Here is a 26,650-nt window from a genome sequence, read left to right as displayed (position 1 = left end):
CTATAGTGGTAGGCGGATGTGCATGGCCAAGCTGTTGGGCCGTGCAGCCAGGATGTAGATGGCACTCTCCCTCAGGAAGTCTTCCCAGCTCACTGGTCTGGTGAGGGGAACAGAGAGGTTAGGGAGCCAACTCCTCTAAACTGAGGCTTGCTTACTGCAAACACACTAAATATTATATTTAGTACATACCTGTTGTCATCTTTCTGACTGCTTCTCTCACTGCTGGAGCTGGCTGGACTGCTCTCAGATATGGGGCCAACGTGGCTAATACTGCCTCAGGAAACACACGACAGAAATATTGTATCACTATACACTACAATTGGTGGCATTGAGTTTCCAACATGTCTGCCAAGGACAAGACACCTTTTTCTTTCAAAAAGTGTTTTGTTTCAGCTGTGAAGAGGTCAGGTGCAAATATAGTGCAAAACCACATTCCCACTGAAAATGTCTCAGTGGGTTATTGAGACCAAACGGCGTTCTTCCAGGCCACAGCCAAACTCATGATTTATTAAAGACAGAGAAAGGTTCAAGGTCTGCTTTGTGAACACTTTCTGTTACATCCTCAATCTTCTCGCACTCTCTGGCTTAATATTATGTTTACATTATACATTCTCCGGCTTAAAATGATGTATATCATATACTATAAGTAAGCTCTATGCAAAAGCTGTAAAAAATAAATAAAAAAAACAGCAGCTTCTGACCTAAGAGGTGAATTAGAATGCATTCTCAGTTCTGGGCGTAGACCCTCTCACGTCAACTTAGCCCCCTGTGTCCTCAAAGCTGATGAGTGAAGCCTCCTAGAGCTTCTCACAGAAAAACGAAAGCCTATCTTTTGATCTTTCTAATGAGAGGACTGGATCGATCTTATCAAACCAACAGGGAATCATCATAGGAAGGACTCTTGGAGTACAGGCTAGACATCTCAATTTGTTCTTTCAACTTTATATCTGTAATTTCCTTATTCCTCAGGTGGACTTTATCCTGGCCTTGGTGGGTGGGGGAGTGAAATGATGGGTGGAATGTCAACAGGGAATAGGTTGTGTGAGATTACTTGTGGATTGAGGGCTTGGATGTGCCGAATTGAAGAAAAATACATATAACCCATGCCGTGCTGTGTCACTTACCCACAATTCACAGGAGAACACAATCCAAAGAGTCTGTGAAGGATGGAATGGCATTACATGACATATAACAATGAAGGAGGGTAACAAGTTAGTGCATGCACACACTTATTGTGAATTAATTGGTATCAGAGAGAAGGTCTAGATCACAGTGAGACCAACACAGATGAAGAGAGGTGAGTTATAGAAATAAAGCTAGCTTATGTAAATTATTTCATACAGCTCAGAGCAGCCCTGAACAGGGCCAACTCTACGAGGTAGAAAAGCCGGGCATGGTTATGTCATAAGGGACCATCTTTACCTTGTTAAGGAAGCTCATCGGATCCCAGGGTGGGGTTTCTTTCCTCACAGGGAGGGGGGGAAAGTTGTTCACTTTTGCAGACAGCTAATAATAACCTAGCTAGTAGATACTAGCTTTGTTATGTTTTGGTAGCGACAAGCTGAATAATTATAGGTGGTTGGCTAAGCGTTTATCAGCATGGACATCCAAAAATGGCTGGGCACTGCCAAGAGCACAAAAAAATAAAAAGAGGACCATGTCGAGAGCGATCCCAAGCTCACTGATGAGCCTGCAGCAGGCCCGACCACTGAGATGGAGAAGAGCCAGGGCCTATCACCAGCAGCACAAGGGTAACATCACAACAAGCACCTGTACCTCTGTTACCCCAGTCAATAGCAACTGACAACTTGTTGCATCTAACCAAAACTGAACCAGTGGAGTTTATTGTGGCTTGAACATTCTTGCAAAGTGAAATGGCAACCACAGCCAGCAACAAAAATGGACCCCACTGAGTGTTCTTCAAAGACAGGATGGGCATTTGTCAGCAATGCAGACTGTGCTGTTGGCACTGAAATATGATTAAAAGTTGAGGCATCTACAGCAATGTGAGAAAATTCAGATGAAACCCCAGCAGTCAGCTTTAGTTCACAGCTCTCACAGGCACAGTCAATTTGCTGCATCTCACACCATAAAACGAATATTAGTTCTTCGTTTGTAGAGCAGGGTTCCCCAACTGGCGGCCTGCGATTTCGTAGATTTTTTTATTTTTATTGTTGGACATAAAAGACTGAAAACACCAGTAAAATCAGCTCCAAGGGAGCTTTGGAAATCTGTTCCCAAGTATTCCCACGCATAATAGAGATATACTGTATGTGATTGTATACAAATTTAAGCAAGGTTTAAAAGTATTATGTTTTAGTACAAAATTATATCCGTTTGGGCTTCTTGCAGTCAATTTGCAGTCTACAAAATATTTGTAATTATGAAAATATCATCCCGCAGCTGAATTTAGTTGATGTTCCCTGTTGTAGAGTATGAGGCGGATAGAAGAGGAGAAATGGGTCACATTGAGTTGGAGCGCCTGACTGCGAGTCTGTGACAGACATTGAATTAACTTTTCAACCTCATCTCCTGTAGATGGATGGTCCTGAGCTCAGTCTCACCAGCGTTATGCTCACCTCACGTTGCAGGACTGGGACTCCTTGCTGGACTTCTGAAACCAGGACTGCTGGGCCCAGCGGGTCTCTGCTCCCGTGACCACACCATCTTTATCCAGGTCCAAACCCACGAACACTGACCGCACGTGGTCTCTCTCCTTAGCGCTCAACAGACGCACCAACGAGTTCTGGGAACAAGGCAGTGTTCATTTTGGCTCTCTTTTTTTAGATTTAGTCCAGTCTCATTTTGACTAACATATCATTAAGTCTTAATCACATTTGTCATTTGATTAATGATTTAGTTTAATTGTCAAAATGATGAAAACAGTGGGCCATTTTAGTCAAATAAATGCCCTTTCATTTTAATCACATTTTTATTGCCTCATTAACCTATAGTTAACATAATCAGTGACCATGTGCACAAACATACATAACCTTGTCCTACCAACATATTTTAATGCATAACATCCTATTCTTCCCAACAGCAGAAATATGACAAACATAAACTCAGCAAAAAAAGAAACGTCCTTTTTTCAGGACCCTCTCTTTCAAAAGATAATTCGTTGTCACGTTCCTGACCTGTTTTATGTTATTTTTGTATGTGTTTAGTTGGTCAGGGCGTGAGTTGGGGTGGGCATTCTATGTTTTGTGTTTCTATGTTTAGGTCACTTGTAATTAGCCTTATATGGTTCTCAATCAGAGACAGGTGTTTGACGTTTTCCTCTGATTGAGAACCATATATAGGTTGGCTGTTCACACTGTTTGTTTGTGGGTGATTGTCTTCCGTGTCTGTGTCTGCGCACCACACGGGACTGTTTCGGTTTGTTCGTTCGTTAGTTGTAGTCTGTACCTGTTCGTGCGTTCTTCATGTTATATGTAAGTTCTCATGTTTTAGGTCAGTCTACGTCGTTATTTGTTTTGTAGTTTATTCAAGTGTTTTTTCGTGTTTTTGTCTTCCAATAAATTCAGTATGTATTCACAACCCGCTGCATTTTGGTCCTCCGATCCTTCTCTCCTCTCCTCGTCTGAGGAGGAGGAGGAACTAGACTCCCGTTACAGAATCACCCACCCCCCTAGGACCAAGCGACGGGGGAGAGCGCAACAGCGAAACCAGGACTCATGGACATGGGAGGAAATATTGGCTGGAAAAGGACCCTGGGCTCAGACAGGAGAGAATCGCCGCTCTCGGGAAGAGAGGGAGGCAGCTAAAGCCCAGGAGCGGTGGTATGAGGAGGCAGCAAGGAGACGTGGCTGGAAGCCTGTGAGTAAACCCCAAAAATGTATTGGGGGGGGGCTAGAAGGGAGAGTGGCGAAGTCAGGTAGGAGACCTGCGCCCACTCCCTGTACTTACCGTGGAGAGCGAGAGTTCGGGCAGACACCTGTTACGCAGTAGAGCGCATGGTGTCTCCTGTACGTGTGCATAGCCTGGTTCGGTACATTCCAGCTCCACGTATCTGCCGGGCTAGATTGAGCGTTGAGCCGGATGTCATGAAGCCGGCTCTACACATCTGGCCACCAGTGCGTCTCCTCGGGCCGGCTTACATGGCACCAGCCTTACGCATGGTGTCCCCAGTTCGCCTACATAGCCCGGTGCGGGTTATTCCACCTCCCCGCACTGGTCGGGCGACGGGGAGCATACAACCAGGTAAGGTTGGGCAGGCTCAGTGCTCAAGGGAGCCAGTACGCCTGCATGGTCAGGTATTTCCAGCGCCAGCTCCCCGCTCCAGGCCAGTACCACCAGTGCCTACACCACGCACCAGGTTTCCAGTGCGTCTCCAGAGCCCTGTTCCTCCTCCACGCACTCTCCCTGTGGTGTGTGTATCCAGCCCAGTGCCTCCAGTCCCGGCGCCACGCACCAAGCCTCCTGTGCGTCTCCAGAGCCCTGTGCGCACTGTTCCTTCTCCCCGCACTCGCCCTGATGTGCGTGCCCTCAGCCCGGTACCTCCAGTTCCGGTACCACGCACCAGGCCTATAGTGCGCATCGAGAGTCCAGTGTGCCCTGTTGTTGTTCCCCGCACTAGCCTGAAGGTGCGTGTCCTTAGCCCGGTACCTCCAGTTCCGGCACCACGCACCAGGCTTCCAGGGCGTCTCCAGAGCCCTGTACGCACTGTTCCTTCTCCCCATACTCGCCCTGATGTGCGTGCCCTCAGCCCGGTACCACCAGTGCCGGTACCACGCACCAGGCCTATAGTACGCCTTGAGAGTCCAGTGTGCCCTGTTGTTGTTCCCCGCACTAGCCTGAAGGTGCGTGTCCTTAGCCCGGTACCTCCAGTTCCGGTACCACGCACCAGGCCTACAGTGCGTCTCAGCCGGCCAGAGTCTGCCGTCTGCCCAGCGGCGCCTGAACTGCCCGTCTGCCCAGCGGCACCTGAACTGCCCGTCTGCCCAACGGCGTCTGAACTGTCCGTCTGCCAAGCGCCGCATGAACTGCCCGTCTGTATTGAGCCTTCAAAGCCGCCCGTCGGTACTGAGCCTTCAAAGCCGCCCGTCTGCCATGAGCCTGCAAAGCCGCCCGTCTGCCATGAGCCTACAGAGCCGTCCGCCAGACAGGAGCCGCTAGAGCCTTCCGCCAGACAGGAGCCGCTAGAGCCTTCCGCCCGACAGGAGCCGCTAGAGCCTTCCGCCAGACAGGAGCAGCCAAAGCCTTCCGCCAGACAGGAGCAGCCAAAGCCTTCCGCCAGACAGGATCAGCCAGAGCCTTCCGCCAGACAGGATCAGCCAGAGCCTTCCGCGAGCCATGACCAGCCAGAGCCTTCCGCGAGCCATGACCAGCCAGAGCCGTCAGCGAGCCATGACCAGCCAGAGCCGTCAGCGAGCCATGACCAGCCAGAGCCGTCAGCGAGCCATGACCAGCCAGAGCCGTCATCCAGCCATGACCAGCCAGAGCCGTCATCCAGCCATGACCAGCCAGAGCCGTCATCCAGCCATGAGCCGTCATCCAGCCATGACCAGCCAGAGCCGTCATCCAGCCATGAGCCGTCATCCAGCCATGAGCCGTCATCCAGCCATGACCAGCCAGAGCCGTCATCCAGCCATGACCAGCCAGAGCCGTCATCCAGCCATGACCAGCCAGAGCCGTCATCCAGCATTAAGCCATCATCCAGCCAGGATCCGCCAGAGCCAGCCAGCCAGGATCCGCCAGAGCCAGCCAGCCAGGATCCGCCAGAGCCAGCCAGCCAGGATCCGCCAGAGCCAGCCAGCCAGGATCTGCCCCTCATTCTGGTGTTGTCCCTCATTCTGGTGTTGCCCCTCATTCTGGTGTTGCCCCTCATTCTGGTGTTGCCCCTCATTCTGGTGTTGCCCCTCATTCTGGTGTTGCCCCTCATTCCGGTGATGCCCCTTAATTTAGGTGGGGTTATTTGGAGGGTGGGCATTGTGAGGGGGATAAAGAAGCGGGGATGTATTATGGTGGGATGGGAACCACGCCCAGAGCCTGAGCCACCACCGTGGACAGATGCCCACCCAGACCCTCCCCTAGACTTTTGGTGGTGCGTCCGGAGTTCGCACCTTGAGGGGGGGGTTCTGTCACGTTCCTGACCTGTTTTATGTTATTTTTGTATGTGTTTAGTTGGTCAGGGCATGAGTTGGGGTGGGCATTCTATGTTTTGTGTTTCTATGTTTAGGTCACTTGTAATTAGCCTTATATGGTTCTCAATCAGAGACAGGTGTTTGACGTTTTCCTCTGATTGAGAACCATATATAGGTTGGCTGTTCACACTGTTTGTTTGTGGGTGATTGTCTTCCGTGTCTGTGTCTGCGCACCACACGGGACTGTTTCGGTTTGTTCGTTCGTTAGTTGTAGTCTGTACCTGTTCGTGCGTTCTTCATGTTATATGTAAGTTCTCATGTTTTAGGTCAGTCTACGTCGTTATTTGTTTTGTAGTTTATTCAAGTGTTTTTTCGTGTTTTCGTCTTCCAATAAATTCAGTATGTATTCACAACCCGCTGCATTTTGGTCCTCCGATCCTTCTCTCCTCGTCTGAGGAGGAGGAGGAACTAGACGCCCGTTACATTCGTAAAAATCCAAATAACTTCACAGATCTTCTTTGTAAAGGGTTTAAACACTGTTTCCCATGCTTGTTCAATGAATCATAAACAATTAATGAACATGCATCTGTGGAATGGTCATTAAGACACTAACAGCTTACAGACGGTAGGCAATTAAGGTTACAGTTATGAAAACTTCGGACACTGAAGAGGCCTTTCTACCGACTCTGAAAAACACCAAAAGAAAGATGACCAGGGTCCCTGCTCATCTGCGTGGAGGTGCCTTAGGCATGCTGCAAGGAGGCATGAGGACTGCAGATGTGGCCAGGGGAAAAAATTGCAATGTCCGTACTGTGAAATGCCTAAGACAGCGCTACAGGGAGACAGTCTGCCACTGCGAAGACGATCAGCTGTCCGTCCTACGTGTAACAACACCTGCACAGGATCGGTACATCCTAAAATCACACTTGCGGGACAGGTACAAGATGACAACAACTGCCCGAGTTACACCAGGAACGCACAATCCCTCCATGAGGGATTGTAGGCCTCACCAGACATCACCCGCAACGACGTCACCTATGGGCACAAATCCACCGCCGCTGGACCAGACAGGACTGGCAAAAAGTGCTCTTCACTGACGAGTCACAGTTTTGTCTCACCAGGGGTGATGGTTGAATTTGCGTTTATCGTCAAAGGAATGAGCGTTACACTGAGACCTGTACTCCGGAGCGGGATCGTCATGGTCTGGGGCAGTGTGTCACAGCATCATCGGACTGAGCTTGCTGTCATTGCAGGCAATTTCAACACTGTGCGTTACAGGGAAGACATCCCCCTCTCTCATGTGGTACCCTTCCTGCAGGCTCATCCTGACATGACCGTCCAGCATGACAATGCCACCAGCCATACTGCTCGTTCTGTGTGTGACTTCTTGCAAGACAGGAATGTCAGTGTTCTGCCATGGCCATTAAGCACGTCTGGGACCTGTTGGATCGGAGGGTGAGGGCTCGGGCCATTCCCCCCAGAAATGTCCGGGAACTTGCAGGTGCCTTGGTGGAAGAGTGGGGTAACATCTCACAGCAAGAACTGGCAAATCATTGTGCAGTCCATGAGGAGGAGATGCACTGCAGTTCTTAATGCAGCTGGTGGCCACACCAGATACTGACTGTTACTTTTGACCCCACCTTTGTTCAGGGACACATTATTCCATTTCTGTTAGTCACATGTCTGTGGAACCTGTTCAGTTTATGTCTCAGTTGTTGAATCTTGTTATGTTCATGTTATTTTTTCCACCTTTATTTAACCAGGTAAGCTAGTTGAGAACCTGGCCGAGATAAAGCAAAGCAGTGCGACAGAAACAACAACACAGAGTTACACATGGAATAAACAAGTGTACAGTCAATAACACAATGTTAAGTTTGCTGAAAATAAAAGCAGTTGGCAATGAGAGGAAGTTTCTTATTTTGATGAGTTTATAAGAATTAGCTGGCCATGTAAATTCCTAATTCAGCCTACATAGATATTACTCATTACATTAAAAAAAACAGAGAGAGACAGAGAGAAGCACAATCACCAGATGGTGCCGCAAAGTATTGGCAAAGTAGTATGGGTTGCACCTTGCATCATTGCCATTGTTGTCAATGTTCCACAGATGAATCGGCCACAATTGGGGTTTCGCCCAGTGATGTAGTTGAGTCACTAAACCGCATGTCCAAATCGGGAGTCCCAAGTCCCCTGTACTCGAGTCCCAGACAAAGTCCGATTCACCAATGGTCGAGTCACAAGTCCCTATGGCTGAAGTCTGAGTCCCAGTGCTCAAGTCCTGGTCCAATTGCTCAAGTCTGAGTCACTGGGTCCACATTAACTCAAAATAACAATATTTACCAAGTCAGTGTAGTGGAAAAAGGAAATTGGTCAATAAATTGTTTGCTATCCCTTTTCTTCTGTGCCACCAAATATTTCTGGTAATGTTACCAGTTGCAAAATGTTGTTGAATGTTGCTGGTAGAAATTCCATGAATAGAGACGACGTTGTTCCTATGCAACACGTCAGCGAGGCATGTTTGTTTTACAGATCATGTTTCTATATCTGAATGTTCCAAAATGTTCCATCCTGCTGAACACGCCCCATGTTAGCTATAGCTAGCTAATGAGGTAACGTAACCATTTTAGGCTACACCTTGTTCAGTTAACGGTCCGGTTTAGAATGGCCTACTATATGCTCTATGAATGTAAATGAAATGCAGTGGGGAATGTGGGAAGGTTGAGTGAGACTACAACTTCAAAGACATTCTACTTTTCTACACTCAAGGGAGATAAAGGCATAGCTAGACTGTTGTTTTGCTATTAAACAATGCGGTTATTGTTTTTAATTTCGTAAAGCAACTTGTGTTTCTTAACCAGGCAAAGGGTAGCTAACTAGAAGGCTGGTGGTGACTGGTTAGCTACAAGGAAGCAAGAGAGTGCGGCGGAGCTGGAGCAGAGCCTGTCTGCCCACACTCCCTGGAGCGGAGCCTGTCTGCCCACACTCCCTGGAGCGGAGCCTGTCTGCCCACACTCCCTGGAGCGGAGCCTGTCTGCCCACACTCCCTGGAGCGGAGCCTGTCTGCCCACACTCCCTGGAGCGGAGCCTGTCTGCCCACACTCCCTGGAGCGGAGCCTGTCTGCCCACACTCCCTGGAGCGGAGCCTGTCTGCCCACACTCCCTGGAGCGGAGCCTGTATGCCCACACTCCCTGGAGCGGAGCCTGTCTGCCCACACTCCCTGGAGCGGAGCCTGTCTGCCCACACTCCCTGTAGCGGAGCGTGTATGCCCACACTCCCTGGAGCGGAGCCTGTATGCCCACACTCCCTGGAGCGGAGCCTGTATGCCCACACTCCCTGGAGCGGAGCCTGTATGCCCACACTCCCTGGAGCGGAGCCTGTATGCCCACACTCCCTGGAGCGGAGCCTGTATGCCCACACTCCCTGGAGTAGAGCCGGAGCGGAGCCTGTATGCCCACACTCCCTGGAGCGGAGCCTGTCTGCCCACACTCCCTGGAGCGGAGCCAGAGCCTGTATGCCCACACATCGCTTTCTCCCCTGCAGCTCACCGGCTGATGCAGGCTGTGTGCCAGGTGTGGCATGTACAGTGGGGCAAAAAAGTATTTAGTCAGCCACCAATTGTGCAAGTTCTCCCACTTAAAAAGATGAGAGAGGCCTGTAATTTTCATCATAGGTACACTTCAACTATGACAGACAAAATGAGGAAAAAAAATCCAGAAAATCACATTGTAGGATTTTTAATGAATTTATTTGCAAATTATGGTGGAAAATAAGTATTTGGTCAATAACAAAAGTTTCTCAATCATTTGTTATATACCCTTTGTTGGCAATGACAGAGGTCAAATGTTTTCTGTAAGTCTTCACAAGGTTTTCACACACTGTTGCTGGTATTTTGGCCCATTCCTCCATGCAGATCTCCTCTAGAGCAGTGATGTTTTGGGGCTGTTGCTGGGCAACACGGACTTTCAACTCCCTCCAAAGATTTTCTATGGGGTTGAGATCTGGAGACTGGCTAGGCCACTCCAGGACCTTGAAATGCTTCTTACGAAGCCACTCCTTCGTTGCCCGGGCGGTGTGTTTGGGATCATTGTCATGCTGAAAGACCCAGCCACGTTTCATCTTCAATGCCCTTGCTAATGGAAGGAGGTTTTCACTCAAAATCTCACGATACATGGCCCCATTCATTCTTTCCTTTACACAGATCAGTCGTCCTGGTCCCTTTGCAGAAAAAAGCCCCAAAGCATGATGTTTCCACCCCCATGCTTCACAGTAGGTATGGTGTTCTTTGGATGCAACTCAGCATTCTTTGTCCTCCAAACACGACGAGTTGAGTTTTTACCAAAAAGTTATATTTTGGTTTCATCTGACCATATGACATTCTCCCAATCTTCTTCTGGATCATCCAAATGCTCTCTAGCAAACTTCAGACGGGCCTGGACATGTACTGGCTTAAGCAGGGGGACACGTCTGGCACTGCAGGATTTGAGTCCCTGGCGGCGTAGTGTGTTACTGATGGTAGGCTTTGTTACTTTGGTCCCAGCTCTCTGCAGGTCATTCACTAGGTCCCCCAGTGTGGTTCTGGGATTTTTCCTCACCGTTCTTGTGATCATTTTGACCCCACGGGGTGAAATCTTGCGTGGAGCCCCAGATTGAGGGAGATTATTAGTGGTCTTGTATGTCTTCCATTTCCTAATAATTGCTCCCACAGTTGATTTCTTCAAACCAAGCTGCTTACCTATTGCAGATTCAGTCTTCCCAGCCTGGTGCAGGTCTACAATTTTGTTTCTGGTGTCCTTTGACAGCTCTTTGGTCTTGGCCATAGTGGAGTTTGGAGTGTGACTGTTTGAGGTTGTGGACAGGTGTCTTTTATACTGATAACAAGTTTTAACAGATGCCATTAATACAGGTAACGAGTGGAGGACAGAGGAGCCTCTTAAAGAAGAAGTTACAGGTATGTGAGAGCCAGAAATCTTGCTTGTTTGTAGGTGACCAAATACTTATTTTCCACCATAATTTGCAAATAAATTCATTAAAAATCCTACAATGTGATTTTCTGGATTTTTTTTCCTCATTTTGTCTGTCATAGTTGAAGTGTACCTATGATGAAAATTACAGGCCTCTCTCATCTTTTTAAGTGGGAGAACTTGCACAATTGGTGGCTGACTAAATACTTTTTTGCCCCACTGTACATCCCATTGCTGAACAGAACTGCACTGCGCTTCTAATATTAATTGTGCTTATCACTGAAAAGCTCTCACTCTCCAAAAACTCATCCAGTCCACTTAGAAGTTAGATATAATTTTGTCTCGTCTCGTTTTAGACATCTGAAATTAAAATAATGTTCGTTTAGTTATAGTTTCTGGGTCTATTTAGACAGTTATGGTCTTGTCAATTGCCACTGAAAAATAGGTGTTTGACTTATATTTGAGTCACTATTTTTGTTGACGAAATTAACACTGGAACAAGGGAATCCGGAGTATGTGAGTGTGTTTGATGGGTTTTGGTACCTCGGTGCGGAACTTCCTGAGCACTCCCAGGGACTCATGGTATAGGAAGTCAGACCACTCAATCTGGCCCCTCTTCTCTGGGTCCAGGGCAGCGAACTGAGCCAGTACCTCCTCTTCCTGCTCATCAGACAGGTCCTTCTCAAACAGTTGCTTGGACACAAAGTGGCGGTACTGCAGCAGCTCATCTGACACCAGGCACGACTCTACACAGCAAGAGCAATTGAACCAAAATTAATCTCCACAAGCAGTGATCCAAAATACAAATAGTTTATGATTATTATTCATTTTACAAAAGGTGAAATGCCTCTTGTTGATTTCCCTTCACACAGTAGGAAACAAGGCTGTAATAGTGTGCAGTTTTATAGCTACCTGTAAACAGACAATTGCTACCAAATATATACATTAACAGGTAGTTACCAATAATTCCTATATAGACATTTTTTAGTTATTATGAGCATGTGCCATTACAAAAACAGAGCTTTTGGCACCTTTCTGTACTCAGTAACTCAATGCGCTCAGAGGGTTGGTTCAGAGATACTTGAAGAGCTGTATGAGAACAGCCCTGTATGCATGTACTGATCTATTAATCTGTCAACTGTGCTGTACCAAATAAAGCATACTTGTCCCGGCTTATGGAGATCTGTCAGCTATGAAATGTATTGTTCTCTAGAGCTGCAGCAGTATGACTGACCAGGGATGATCTTGCACTGCTTGAATGTTTCCATTAGGCTGTACATCTCCTCTTCAGTCAGAAGCAGGTTCACATTGTCCTGTGGGAGGGAAAGGTCACAGTTAAATGGGGAGAGATCTGATACAAACTGGCATCTGTAGTAAAGTCAAGTAGAAGGTACTGGAAAGCAGTACAAAGTTAGCTTGGGCGGGATACCGTATACTGAGGTATTTGGAAATAGCCTCAGGATGTTTTTTTTCAATACCATCAGAAATTTGAGACTTTTTTTTTGTTCAATACATTTTTATATTTGTAGCTTCTTTAAGTAAATACCTGCAGTCAACTTGTGCAATACGATAGGAAGTAAAGCAGATCACGGTCTTCATTTCACATGAAACTTACCAAAGTTCCCCATAACAGTTGAGCCAGTCATGTGTTTGTTTGAAAATAGCACAACTGGAGAAAGCGGGAGCAGGTGAGTCCAGCAGTGTATTGACATGGGTTGCGTTTTATATTGAAAGGCTGTTGTTTTTGCTTCAATAGAGTGATTAGTAGCGTGCAGCTACAGTTTTCCTTCACAGAAAATACATTAGTGCAACACATTCGGCAGAAAATAGCTTAATTTTCATCAGATGACAACAGAAGCGCAACGCTATTTGGTTGGCAGCCCACACAAGTAAATTAGCTTACAATGAAAAAGCAAGGTCTTTTTTGCAAAAACGACACATGGCCATCATATTTCTAATGTTTATCATAGAAATAATGTAGCCAGCTACATTTCCTAATGTTTTGCTTAAAACCTTTTCTCAATAGGGGGTGCCGTTTTCACTTTGTAAAAATTTAGTTCCCAAATTAAACTGCCTCGTACTCAATTCTTGCTCGTACAATATGCATATTATTATTACTATTGGATAGAAAACACTCTCTAGTTTCTAAAACCGTTTGAATTATATCTGTGAGTAAAACAGAACTCAAGTTGGAGCAAACTTCCTGTGAGGAAGTGAGAAATCTGAAATCAGGCAGGCTGTTCTGGGGTCAGTTTATTAATTTGCATGTCTTCTATTGGTCGAGATGCACTGCATACGCCTTCCCCTAGATGTCAGCAAATAGTGAGAATTGGAATGGAGTTGCTAGGCAGATCTGAGGCCATATAAAGGGTCTGGGAACGTGGGGTGCACTCTTTTCATCATTCGCCATGACGCAAGACAGACCTCAGGATGGCGTTCTGGGAAGCTCCCGTTATAGGCCTTAGATATATCCGGCTCTGATTTTATTCGATATAGGTGTTAAAGACATCATAATGTTGTTATTTTAAACCGAGTTATATCAGTTTATATCAGTATATTGCGATTTTCGGATATTTATTTGTGCTGCGTTATAGTGAGTTGGGCACGTCTGGGCCACATGGCTAATGTTTACTGCTAATTCCAAAGTTGAAGACGACAATCTACAACCGAGCAACGATTCTTTTGGACAAAGGACAACTTGCCCAAGATTCTGATGAAAGCTCATCAAAAAGTAAGAACTATTTATGATGTTAAATCGTTGTTCTGTTGAAAAATGTAAAACTCCTATTCCGCCATTAATTTCGGTGCGGTCTCCCTTTAACGCACGCTGTATGTCGTAGTAACGTTAATTTTAAAAATCTAACACAGCGGTTGCATTAAGAACTAATGTATCTTTCATTTGCTGTCCAACCTGTATTTTTTAGTCAAGTTTATGATTAGTTAATGATTAGATTAGGTGCCTCTCCCAAGATTTCTCCCGACATTTTGTTGGCAGCTTGGCTACTATTCTCATTGTATAACCACGATTTGTGCCGCTAAATATGCACATTTTCGAACAAACTCTATATGTATTGTGTAATATGATGTTAAAGGACTGTCATCTGAAGAAGTTTGAGAAGGTTAGTGAAAAAATTAATATATTTTGCTGGTTTATTCGTTATCGCTATTGTTGGCTTGAATCAATGCTGTTGTGTGGTTGGCTATTGTAGTAAGCTAATATAATGCTATATTGTGTTTTCGCTGTAAAACACTTACAAAATCTGAAATATTGGCTGGATTCACAAGATCTTTGTCTTTCATTTGCTGTACGCTGTGTATTTTTCATAAATGTTTTATGATGAGTATTTAGGTAATTCACGTTGGTCTCTGTAGTTATTCTAGTTGCTTTGGTGAGAGTTGTGATGGTGGCTGCAATGTAAAACTATGATTTATACCTGAAATATGCAAATTTTTCTAACAAAACATATGCTATACAATAAATATGTTATCAGACTGTCATCTGATGAAGTTGTTTCTTGGTTAGTGACTATTTATATCTTTATTTGGTCGAAATTGTGATAGCTACCTATGCAGGAAAAAAATGGTGGGGAAAAAAAGTTGTGTCTTTTGCTATCGTGGTTAGCTAATAGAAATACATATTGTGTCTTCCCTGTAAAACATTTTAAAAATCAGAAATGATGGCTGGATTCACAAGATGTGTATCTTTCATCTGGTGTCTTGGACTTGTGATTTAATGATATTTAGATGCTAGTATTTACTTGTGACGCTATGCTAGGCTATGCTAGTCAGCTTTTTTACTGATGGGGGTGCTCCCGGATCCGGGATTGTGATGAAGTAGAAGTTAAAGTTAATCTTGCATTTTACCAGAGAAAAGTAGGCTACACAACAAAAAAGTAGGCAACTGAAGCACAAAATGTGTCTGATGCCTAGCAAAAATTTCAATAAGAAGCATTTTAGATCTATGTTTACAAAATGCAGCAAGATATCTTAGGGATTGAATGCTATAATAAGGGTTACATGGAGAAAATTGGACATCTCTGAAATGAAAACGGCCCTCCCTTGACCAAAATATATATGACCTAAACCCTCCCTAAAAGTTAGAGAAGAAAAAGAGACCCCCCGCTATACCCAAGATAGTAATTAAAACAAAGCTCATTCTAAAAATTTAATTGCTTGATTACATGACCCTCCCATGGACTACATTTTGTTTTTAACAAAAAAAAAAAAAAAAACCCTCCTCTTGACTGAAATTGAAAAAGAATGACCCTTCACCCTCCAATTTTACTCCAGGTACTAATTCTGTAAATTTCGATCCATTCCTTACGGGTTTTATATTTTTTTCATTGTGAAAAACAAATATCATAATTTTGCATTAACGCTTCCCCTAAGTTTAACTTGCTAGTTAACTAAGTAAGTGGCTGAATTAATGAGGAGATGGGGCATCATATAGTGTTCGCTTTCTGCTGTGTTTGAGAAGTCTGTACAGCTGCCACTGCTATGATTTCCTTGCATTTTTTCCTCCTCTCTGTTCTTGTCCCTCTTCTCCAAGCAGAGCATGTACACTGCTCCGGGGCCAGTACTGTTCTTCCTAAAAAGACAAGCATGCGTCAACTTTGTTCATTTGCACAATAAATCTCGTTCACATTAGCTTGTAAATGTCCAAACTCTAAATTCGGTAGCTCCTACCTATAGGTATAAAACTTTGACCTTTGCAATTCACTTATTTTCGTTTGCGCTCGTTAGAATATTTAGCTAGCAGCCTCCATGGAAATTCACTATTACTTCTGCAAATTTGGTAATAGACACCCAATGGGATTTTGTGGGTTGTTTTTGGTGCCCCATTGTGTACTAAGCCAGTAATAACATAAATCCCAGGATGAGAGAAGGACGGTAGGACGATATGAAAATCTGGATACCGCCCAGCCCTAGCACAAAGTATGACCCACTGCATGCGCTATAATGGCGTGTACCATAATTATTTGAAGTGTTCTGTAGTAGATTATATATGGTGTGTGCTCTAATGGATTAATGTGTAGTGTGTCTGAACACATTAAGTTCAACATGCGTCATACATGTTCCAGAAAGCCTTGGTGTGGTTATTATGCAGTTTCTCTGAAGCTACTATTATCAAGTATGTCAAGTGCATGCGCTGTCGTAAAATGGCTGCTAGATGGTTTTACAGTATCGCTTCTTAGAAACTGTCCTGAAATAAACAACCACGGTAATAGGAAAATATAAGCCTAGCAGCCATTTTACTACACTCCAGAAAGGTGATGAGTCTGAATGTGCACTATATGTCTACCTGATTCTGTCTACCATGCTGTTCACGCTGAAAACTTGGCGAGGGAGCAGTTCAGGTCGAACACATTAAAACTTCAATTAAGTTAATTATCTGCAGGTGTGTGGTGGATGCGAAGGCCCTCAACCCTGATGAGCAGGTTGAGAGGAGGGAGTTGGAGGACAGAAGGTAATAATTGGGTTGGATAATTGGCCATGATGGGTGAAATCTCTGGGTAGCCCAGGGTTATGAGATCACATGAATATCAAACCATTTGATTTCCAGTAGCGTCGCCCACCGAAATATATTTAGATTAAAGCTTTACGCACTAATATGGAGCTTGAAAACAGGATATGGAGTCCAGTGCTCTTTGGGCTTTCACTAAACCCTTTAAGGAATCAAATAAACAGTAGCTTCAGGAAAGATAGGAGTATTCTTTAGAGCAGTGGTTCCCAAACGTTTTATAGTCCCGTACCCCTTCAAAACATTCAACCTCCAGCTGCGTACCCCCTCTAGCACCAGGGTCAGCGCACTCAAATGTTTTTTGCCATCATTGTAAGCCTGCCACGCACACACACACAATACATGTATTAAACATAAGAATGAGTGTCACCTCTCACGAGGCAGTTTGTGACAAAGAGCTCTTATAGGACCAGGGCACAAATAATAATAATTTTGCTCTTTATTTAACCATCTTACATATAAAACCTTATTTGTTCATCAAAAATTCAGAACAACAGGTTAATGAGAAGGGTGTGCTTGAAAGGATGGACATAACTGCAATGTTGGGTTGTATTAGAGAGAGTCTCAGTCTTAAATAATCTTCCACACAGTCTGTGCCTGTATTTAGTTTTCATGCTAGTGAGGGCCGAGAATCCACTCTTACATAGATACGTGGTTGCAAAGGACATCAGTGTCTTAACAGCGTGATTTGCCAATGCAGAATACTCTGAACGCAGCCCAATCCAGAAATTCAATTTTCACAGAACCGCTTGTTGCAATTTGATGAGGCTCTCTTGTTCAGATATCGGTAAGTGGACTGGAGACATGGCATGAAAGGGATAACGAATCCAGTTTGTGTCATCCGTTTCGGGAAAGTACCTGCGTAATTGCGTACCCAACTCACTCAGGTGCTTCGCTATATCACATTTTATATTGTCCGTAAGCTTGAGTTCATTTGCGCACAAAAAAAAAAATCATACAATGATGAAAAGACGTGTGTGTTGTCCTTAATGCAGACAGAGAAGAGCTCCAACTTCTTAAATCATAGCCTCAATTCTGTCCCGCACATTGAATATAGTTGCGGAGAGTCCCTGTAATCCTAGATTCAGATTTTTTTTTTTTTCACCCAGATAGGCCAGTCGTGTGAGAAACTCATCATCATGGAAGTGGTCAGACAAGTGAAGATTATGGTCAGTAAAAATGTTTTTTTTTTTAAGTGTCAATACTTTGCCCCTTGATAAACAGCACACTTCTCTATGTTGTAAAATCGTTACATGGTTGCTGCACATTTCATTGCATAGTGCAGAAAATACACAATAATTCAGGGGCCTTGCTTGAACAAAGTTAACCATTTTCACTGTAGTGTCCAAAATGTCTTTCAAACTGCCAGGCATTCCTTTGGCAGCAAGAGCCTCTCTGTGGATGCTGCAGTGAACCCAAGTGGTGTCGGGAGCAACTGCTTGCATGCGCGTTACCACTCCACTGTGTCTCCCTGTCATGGTATCTGTACTGATGGCGCAAAAGCCAACACATCTTGACCACCAAAGTTAATTTGATGTCACAAAGCTGTCCAGTACTTTAAAAATATCCTCTCCCGTTTTCCTGGTTTCCAGTGGTTTGCAGAAGAGGATATCTTCCTTAATTGACCCCCCATAAACATAAAGGACATATACCAGGAGCTGTGTCAGGCCCGCCACGTCTGTTGACTCATCCAGCTGTAACACATAGAATTCACTGGCTTGTATGCAAAGCAGTAATTGTTTCAAAACATCTCCTGCCATGTCACTGATGCGTCATGAACCAGTGTTTGATGAAGGCATGGGCCTTTTCCCCCCAGCCATATCTGCAGCAGCAGGAATAATTAAGTCCTCCACAATAGTATGGGGTTTGCCTGTCCTAGCCACTCAGTAGCTCACCATATAAGATGCTTCTAGCCCCTTCTTATTAATGGTATCTGTTGCTTTAATACGTCTTACTACTCAAAAGTCGTCTTAACTCTCGCTCAAAAAACGAATGTGGCTTATTTTTCGAATTGGCATGTTTTGTTTCTAAATGTCTGCGCAAGAGTGAAGGTTTCATTGAGTTGTGAGATAGTACTTTTGCACATATAACACACTATGGCTGAGGAAAGGTACTACTCCCAATATAAGTGAACCCCAAATCAATGTAGTTCATCATATTTGCGCCTCTTTGATGGTCCAATGTCTGTTGTTCGGTGCTTTCCCGGGTAAGAGGGCAGTAGCTCCCCAACGTCCCTGTCTGTTGTTCGGTCCAACGTCCCTGTCTGTCGTTCGGTGCTTTCCCGGGTAAGGGGGCAGTAGCTCTTCAGCTGCATCAGATTCACAACTGTCAGTGTCCATGCTAGCTGGGCTAACAACAAATGTAGAATTACTGATGCTAGCATTGGATGTGCTCGTGGAAACAGAACAACTTGTGTCGTCGACAGGTGCAGATGTAGTACTGCTGGTAGTAGCAGTACTACCAGTAGAGCTGGTCCATATAGACACATATGTGGGCCTTATTTTATTTGAACCATTTATCAATTTGAGCAAACGGAATGAGCAGCAGCTACGTTTGGCTACATACGGACTGTTAGTGGAATTCCCACAAGAGTGTAACGGTTAATGTGATTGGATGTTAATTATTTGACTAGGCTACCTGTATTTGACATTTGTTTGTTATTTCGCTGAACACTAGATGGTTCAATTTTATTTATGGCAGTGAAACGAGGCTACTCAGGCGAGAGAAGAAAAAAAAAACTCACCCAAATGTACAGCCACGTTGGAAAATATAAAAATGTACTGTTTGAAAATGTGAAAGGCCAATATTTTTTATTTGGAATTACCCCGACGGCATTGCGCGTACCCCAGTTTGGGAAGACCTGCTTTAGAGAGTTCATTTATCACACGTATGCTAAGTAGTCCAAACTCTGCTTGCCAGATATCATAACAGGGGGTGTCCGAACAAGAGAACGTCAGAAGAGGAGGGGATGAAGAGGTGGTGAATCAAATCTGGGGGCTGCTAGAGAGCCTGCTGGGTAACATTAGTACTTTTGTATTTCTGAGGATTGCGTAAACACACTGCATTCAATACGAGTCAACAAATAATCCCATAATTGTGAGTGCATTGATTAGCCTGCATGGGGAAGCAGTTTCCTGGGCCTGGCAGTGTAACATACTCACTCTCACTCAATATCCATCATGCTCAAATCACCTCAGCACCGGGAGACTGCTGACTTCATGTTTGAAAGAGCGAAATCTGTTCTGTATCTGTACATAGTGGGATGTGTTGAACTTGGTGTATAATTAAAACACCACAACCCACTTTCTTGGCTACTGTATGTATGTGTAGTCTCTGGCAGGTTTGTTAAACTATTTCTCAAGATCAGTTCATGGTGAAAATAATCCCATTTGAAATCCTCAGGGAGCTATAGTAAACATACACTACATGAGAAAAAGTATGTGGACACCTGCTTGTCGAACATCTCATTCCAAAATCATGGGCATTAATATGGAGTTGGTGCCCCCTTTGCTGCTGTAACAGCCTCCATTATTCTGGGAAGACTTTCCATTAGATGTTTGAACATTGCTGCAGGGACTTGCTTCCATTCAGCCACAAGAGCATTAGTGAAGTCGGGCACTGATGTTGGACGATTAGGCCTGGCTCGCAGTCAGCATTACAATTCATCCCAAAGGTGTTCGATGGGGTTGAGGTCAGGGCTGTGTGCAGGCCAGTCAAGTTCTTCCACACCGATATCAACAAACAATTTCTGTATGGACCTTGCTTTGCGTATGGGGGCATTGTCATGCTGAAACAGGAATGGCCTTCCCCCAAACTGTTGCCACAAAGTTTGAAGAAAAGAATCGTCTAGAATGTCATTGTATGCTGTAGCGTTAAGATTTCCCTTCACTGGAACTAAGGGGTTTAGCCCAAACCATGAAAAACAGCCCCAGACCATTATTCCTCCTCCACCAAATTTAACAGTTGGCACTATGCATTCGGGCAGGTAGCGCTCTACTGGCATCCGCCAAACCCAGATTCATCCGTCGGACTGCCAGATGGTGAAGCGTGATTCATCACTCCAGAACGTGGTTTCCACTGCTCCAGAGTCCAATGACCACTCCAGCCGACGCTTGGTATTGCGCATGGTGATCTTAGGCTTGTGTGCGGCTGCTCGGCCATGGAAACCCATGTTATGAAGCTCCCAACAAACAGTTATTGTGCTGACGTTGATCCAGAGGCAGTTTGGAACTCGGTAGTGAGTGTTGCAACCGAGGACAGATGATTTTTAAACACTTCAGCACTCAGCGGTCCCATTCTGTGAGATTGTGTGGCCTACCACTTTGCGGCTGAGCTGTTGTTGCTCCTAGATGTTTCCACATCACAAGAACAGCACTTACTGTTGACCGGAGCAGCTCTAGCAGGAAGAAATTTAACAAACTTATTCTTTCGAAAGGTGACATCCTATGACTGTGCCACATTGAAATTCACAGAGCTCTTCAGTACGGCCATTCTACTGCCAATGTTTGTCTATGGAGATTGCATGGCTGTGTGCTCGATTGTATACACGTCATGAACGAGTGTGGCTGATATAACCGAATCCACTCATTTGAAAGGGTGTCCACATACTTTTGTATATATAGTACAACAACAGTAATAAATTGGATGACCTGCCCTAGATATTTCTGATGATATTGTCATCTCCCGAGTAACACCTGGAGTTTTTTTTTATGTATGTGTTAATCCACAATCCAAACAAGTTTAAATAGGTTACTCTATCGTGAGCACTTTGGGGATTTGTGCACCGAATCAAATTATAACATATTAAAAGTAATTCCTTTTATGTTACAAAGACCCTTAAGCAATAACAATAACATTTAGGGACAATGTTGCTGTGACTTTCTGGTCCCCTTGACAGTGGAAAAGTCTAGTCAGAAGTGACAGCAGCACCAGCTCTAACCACTTCAGTCAAAGCCCCAAGCCTGTGGATGAGAAGAGAGGTGATAATGGCACAACACCAAAGCTGTGAAATTAAAATGTCAAATGGGGACACAGCTAGACATTTTGGATGACTGTACTAAGCGATAAAATAAATAGTATTTATTTCTGCAGCGTCGATGAAGGTTCTTTGGCTGTCCCCATTGGAAAACCTTTTTTGGTTCCAGGTAGAACTCTTTGGGGTTCCATGTAGAACCCTCTGTGGAAAGGGTTCTACCTGGAACCAAAAAGGGTTCTTCAAAGGGTTCTCCGATGAGGACAGCCGAAAACCACTTTTAGCTTCTAGATAGCACATTGAGTGTAGAGCTGAACTCTTCTGAGATGAAAAGGTGTCTTTTTCTCACTGTCACCCTCTTCTACTATCACTCTTCATCTCTTCACTTTCTCCCTCTCACCCATACTAAATACATGCTCTTCAACCGATCAGTGCCCGCACCTGCCCGCCCGTCCAGCATCACTACTCTGGACGGCTCTGACTTAGAATATGTGGATAACTATAAATACCTAGGTGTCTGGTTAGACTGTAAACTCTCCTTCGACTCACATTAAGCATCTCCAATCCAAAATTAAATCTAGAATCGGCTTCCTGTTTCGCAACAAAGCATCCTTCACTCATGCTGCCAAACATACCCTTGTAAAACTGACCATCCTACCGATCCTCGACTTCGGTGATGTCATTTACAAAATAGCCTCCAACACTCAACAAATTGGATGCAGTCTATCACAGTGCCATCCGTTTTGTCACCAAAGCCCCATATACTACCCACCACTGCGACCTGTACTCTCTCGTTGGCTGGCCCTCGCTTCACTCTCGTCACCAAACCCACTGGCTCCAGGTCATCTACAAGCCTCTGCTAGGTAAAGCCCCGCCTTATCTCAGCTCACTGGTCACCATAGCAGCACCCACTCATAGCACACGCTCCAGCAGGTATATCTCACTGGTCACCCCCAAAGCCAATTCATCCTTCGGCCGCCTTTCCTTCCAGTTCTCTGCTGCCAATGACTGGAACGAACTGCAAAAATCACTGAAGCTGGAGACTCATATCTCCCTCACTAGCTTTAAGCACCAGCTGTCAGAGCAGCTCACAGATCACTGCACATAGCCAATCTGTAAACAGCCCATCCAACTACCTCATCCCCATACTGTATTTATTTATCTTGCTCCTTTGCACCCCAGTATCTCTACTTGCACATTCATCTTCTGCACATCTACCATTACAGTGTTTAATTGCTATATTGTAATTACTTCGCCACCCTGGCCTATTTATTGCCTTAACTCCCTTATCTTACCATTTGCACTCACTGTATATAGACTTTGTTTTCTTGTTTTTCTACTGTATTATTGACTGTATGTTTTGTTTATTCCATGTGTAACTGTGTTGTTGTATATGTCAAACTGCTATGCTTTATCTTGGCCAGGTCGCAGTTGCATATGAGAACTTGTTCTTAACTAGCCTACCTGGTTAAATAAAAGGTGAAATAAAATACAAATAAAAAACACTGATCTTGGGCCAGATAGGAAGAAGTCAATTGGCAGAATTGTGCTGCATAGTATTTGGGGACATGGTGTGTTCAGGTTCATAAAGTGTGTGCTGTTAACAGTTAGTGGTCAGAGCGTTGGGCCAGTGTAACAGTTAAACTTTAGTCCGTCCCCTCGCCCCGATCCGGGCGCGAACCAGGGACCCTCTGCACACATCAACAACAACAGTCACCCACGAAGCATCGTTACCCATCGCTCCACAAAAGCCACTTCAAGGTCTCAACGCGAGTGACGTCACCGATTGAAACGCTATTAGCGCGCACCACCGCTAACTAGCTAGCCATTTCACATCGGTTACACCAGTAACCGAAAGGTTGCTGGTACAAATACCCGAGCCGACAAGGTGAAAAATATGTTTGTGCCCTTGAGCAAGGCACTTAACCTTAATTTGTACTACTATGGCTGCCCTGTAAAATAACATGTCACAGCACCAATCCGGTGTATGTGACAATAAAAGTTTTTTTCTTTTCTTTTTTAACAGTATGACTCAAGGGGAAAAAAAAAAAAAAAAAATGTAAAACAACTTTGTGGAGCGTGGTTGGTCCATGTGAATAGCCAATGGGAGGTTCAGATTGAGTGACTCACGCAGTAGTAGCAGCTCCAGCCTGTTGAAGTGTGGGCTGTCTCCCTCATCTCCTGCAGGAGTTCGGTGCGCAGGTAGCCCAACTCCCTCAGACAGCCATCATGGAAGACTCGTGTGCAGGTCCTGCAGGGGAAGAGGTCGTTGGCCGTCCACACCTCACACACCTCGCACATCTCATCATTGACCGGCTGGAGGAAAAGGCAATTAAGGTCACTAGGTTAAAGGGTTATACTCAATTCATAAAACTCATTTGGGTTTGATGCCTACGTAGGAGGACTGCGAGTTGTATTTCAAATCAACTAGGTGTCACTTACACACAGACAGTGTTTAAGTCACTCACACACAGACTCTCAGACAGAGCAGCTTTGAATCAGATGGCACCATGAAGGCTAGCGGTCCTCTCCTTGAAGTTACAGTCTTGACTGGGTATTGGCTTGATTAAACAGCGAATACAAATAATTATGCCATTGTCTGCTGATTATGCCACATACTCAAATATTTTATTTAAGTTTGGATTCACAGCTTAGACAGCAATGTTTTCTTTCGTAGTAATTTAATAAGTATGGAGTGACATTTTAGAAGTATCAGTTTAGTCTTGGTCTCCTCTGATTTCAGGTCTGTCCCTCAGGACTGTATTTACAGGAGGTACACACTTGACTGTCAACACAGTGAAAATGATTATAGTGGGAAGTTTGACCATAGCACAGGCAGTTATTATTATTAGAATAATAAGTTAGATTCAATTCACTGTCTGTGTATTTACCTTTTTAACCGTAGTTTTTATCCTATCATGGTCATCTGGACTGACCTTGTCAAACCTGGTCCCTGACAGGTGACCATAGCCAGAAGGAACCATACCTCCTCCATGCTCAGTACTCAAACCTATGAATTATATCCCACAGACAGTGTGGTCTACACTCTCATCACATTATGAAACGGATGTAACTCAACAGTAGTTTCCAACTAGCTTGTCTTCTCATTATGTGGGAGGATTCTTATTATTCTGAAGAGGCTGATAGGAAAGGTGAAATGACTATTGGTTCTACCCAACCATGAAGGAGGCTGAAACTGCTTTCCAATATCACAATTATAGCAGATGTTTTGTAACTCCTTGATGACTAATTAGGATTTTTTTTTTTTTACTCTTATGCCAAGTATCCTACAGCTCCAAATAAAAACAGTGTAATTTAGATCTGATCTGTAAGTGCTATAATAATATATGCCATTCAGCATTTTGTTGCTGCTATGGCCATCCATTTCAGTCAGATGTTAATGTTTTATCTTTTCCTCTCCAGTCTGACCCTGGAGCTCGTATTATTGTAACATATCATTGTTAATTACTGCAAGTAGTCCACTCTCTATTCAATTTGTTATATCTGATGAGCACCATTAGTGATAGAAAGCATAACAATCCTCTTTAAGAGTCCTATTATAACAATGTGCTCTTCCTAATAGACCCAACCAGCTGATTGGTCATCTGGTACACTCCTGAACCCAGCCCCCATCCCTGACCACCTCAGGATCCCAATTAGTTATGGTGGCCCTGGGTAGTGAGGCAGGGCCAAGGCCTCCTCTCAGACAGCCCGAGTACCCGCCCACAGCACGCGCTCTATGAAGAGCACTTAGACAAAAATTATATAGTGGAGTGGAAATAGCTGGTGTGTTTAATTAGTCATATGTACGGGATAGACATGGTATACACCGTCCAACAAAATGCTTCCTTGCTCATCTATAAATGATTATTTCACCTATGGGAGAAAATGATAGACTCTCCATACTTAAGTTGTTTAGGTCTCTTTTCAGTCAGAACATCAACTCAACTGGAGTGCATGGGAGATAAGACTGTTGCCATGGTAATTCCTTTAAAATCTCACACGCATCTTTAAAATCCGAAGATCCGGGGATTTAAAGAACAAAGTGTGGATTTAGTCAAAGTAAACCCTTTATTGTACAATACCCTACCTGCTCTCTCTGTCCCAGTGCTATTTCTACAGGCTGGTCATCATTGGCATCTCTCTTGGGACGTACAAATGCAGGTGGGGTGAGCTGATGGCCGGTCTTGTCCAGATCCTCAGGCTCCACCCCCTTCCCATCCCGTAACCTATTCCAGGCCTCCTGGTTGACCTTACACTCGTCCCTGGTGGGAGCCGGACCTGGAGCAGCAGCTTGCTGGGAGGTCCCCGAGGGTCCCACTTTGCTGTCTGCCTCCCCGTGCTCCCCCTCCTTTGGATTTGGTGGTGGCAAGGATTCAGCCGGCCCCTCTCCAGATCTTTCCCCCTGGTTTGTTGTGGATGGAGCGCGTTCCTTCATGCCCTGCTGAAAGGCAGAGACGACCGAGGTGCATTTCTGCACCTGCTGCTTCTTAGACATGAGCACTCCCATTACTATAGATAGAGAGTGAGAGAGAAAGAGATGGGGGGGGGGGGGCGAGAGAGGTGTTCATTACTGCGTGCATGGCATAAGTATCGGTTGAGCGATATGGTTAATTAGACTTGCCATTTTATCAAGAGTTACTATCAAACTGATATACTAAACAACTTTGTGTGATGTTTGTGTGCTTGCATCACATGCCTTGCTCTTAATGGTTCCATTCTCAGGCCTAGTGACATGATCTATCATCAGATTGATGAGCAGAAGCGGCTGAGCTCAATCACATCCCACTGGGCACAGATGTCAATTCAACATCTATTCCACTTGGTTCAACATAATTTCATTGAAATAGAAACACGTAGAAACAACGTTGATTCAACCAGTATGTGCACAGGGGGATGAAATGGAGCAGTAAACATAAATCAACAAATGAAATGGATGGGAATCGTAGAACAAAACCCAGTAATCTCCAGACAACAAACACAACATATGTAACTAACTACTTGTGCTCATTCCAGTCGGCTCATAAGTGACCATGAATTCCATTATTGAAAATGGGGCAGTTGGATTCAAGTTGATTACACGGTACTTAGAGGACACATGTTGTGATC

The 26,650-nt window shown here is 44.7% G+C and overlaps 1 protein-coding gene across 1 annotated transcript; it reads right to left on the bottom strand.

The window, feature by feature from the left end:
• On the bottom strand, positions 1–26,051 carry phf24 (PHD finger protein 24). The gene is made up of 7 exons (XM_038970150.1): positions 25,632–26,051; positions 23,672–23,857; positions 12,283–12,361; positions 11,592–11,794; positions 2,580–2,746; positions 190–270; positions 1–97 (listed from the first exon to the last, which is right to left on the bottom strand). Exons 1-7 carry the CDS (start codon positions 26,049–26,051, stop codon positions 1–3), a joined length of 1,233 nt encoding a protein of 410 aa, XP_038826078.1.
• Positions 26,052–26,650: the final 599 nt, after the last annotated feature.

Source organism: Salvelinus namaycush, chromosome 31 (assembly GCF_016432855.1).
Source record: "Salvelinus namaycush isolate Seneca chromosome 31, SaNama_1.0, whole genome shotgun sequence".
Lineage (NCBI taxonomy): Eukaryota > Metazoa > Chordata > Actinopteri > Salmoniformes > Salmonidae > Salvelinus > Salvelinus namaycush.
Note: the sequence above shows the minus strand (reverse complement) of the source record. Positions and strands in the feature narration are given on the sequence as shown.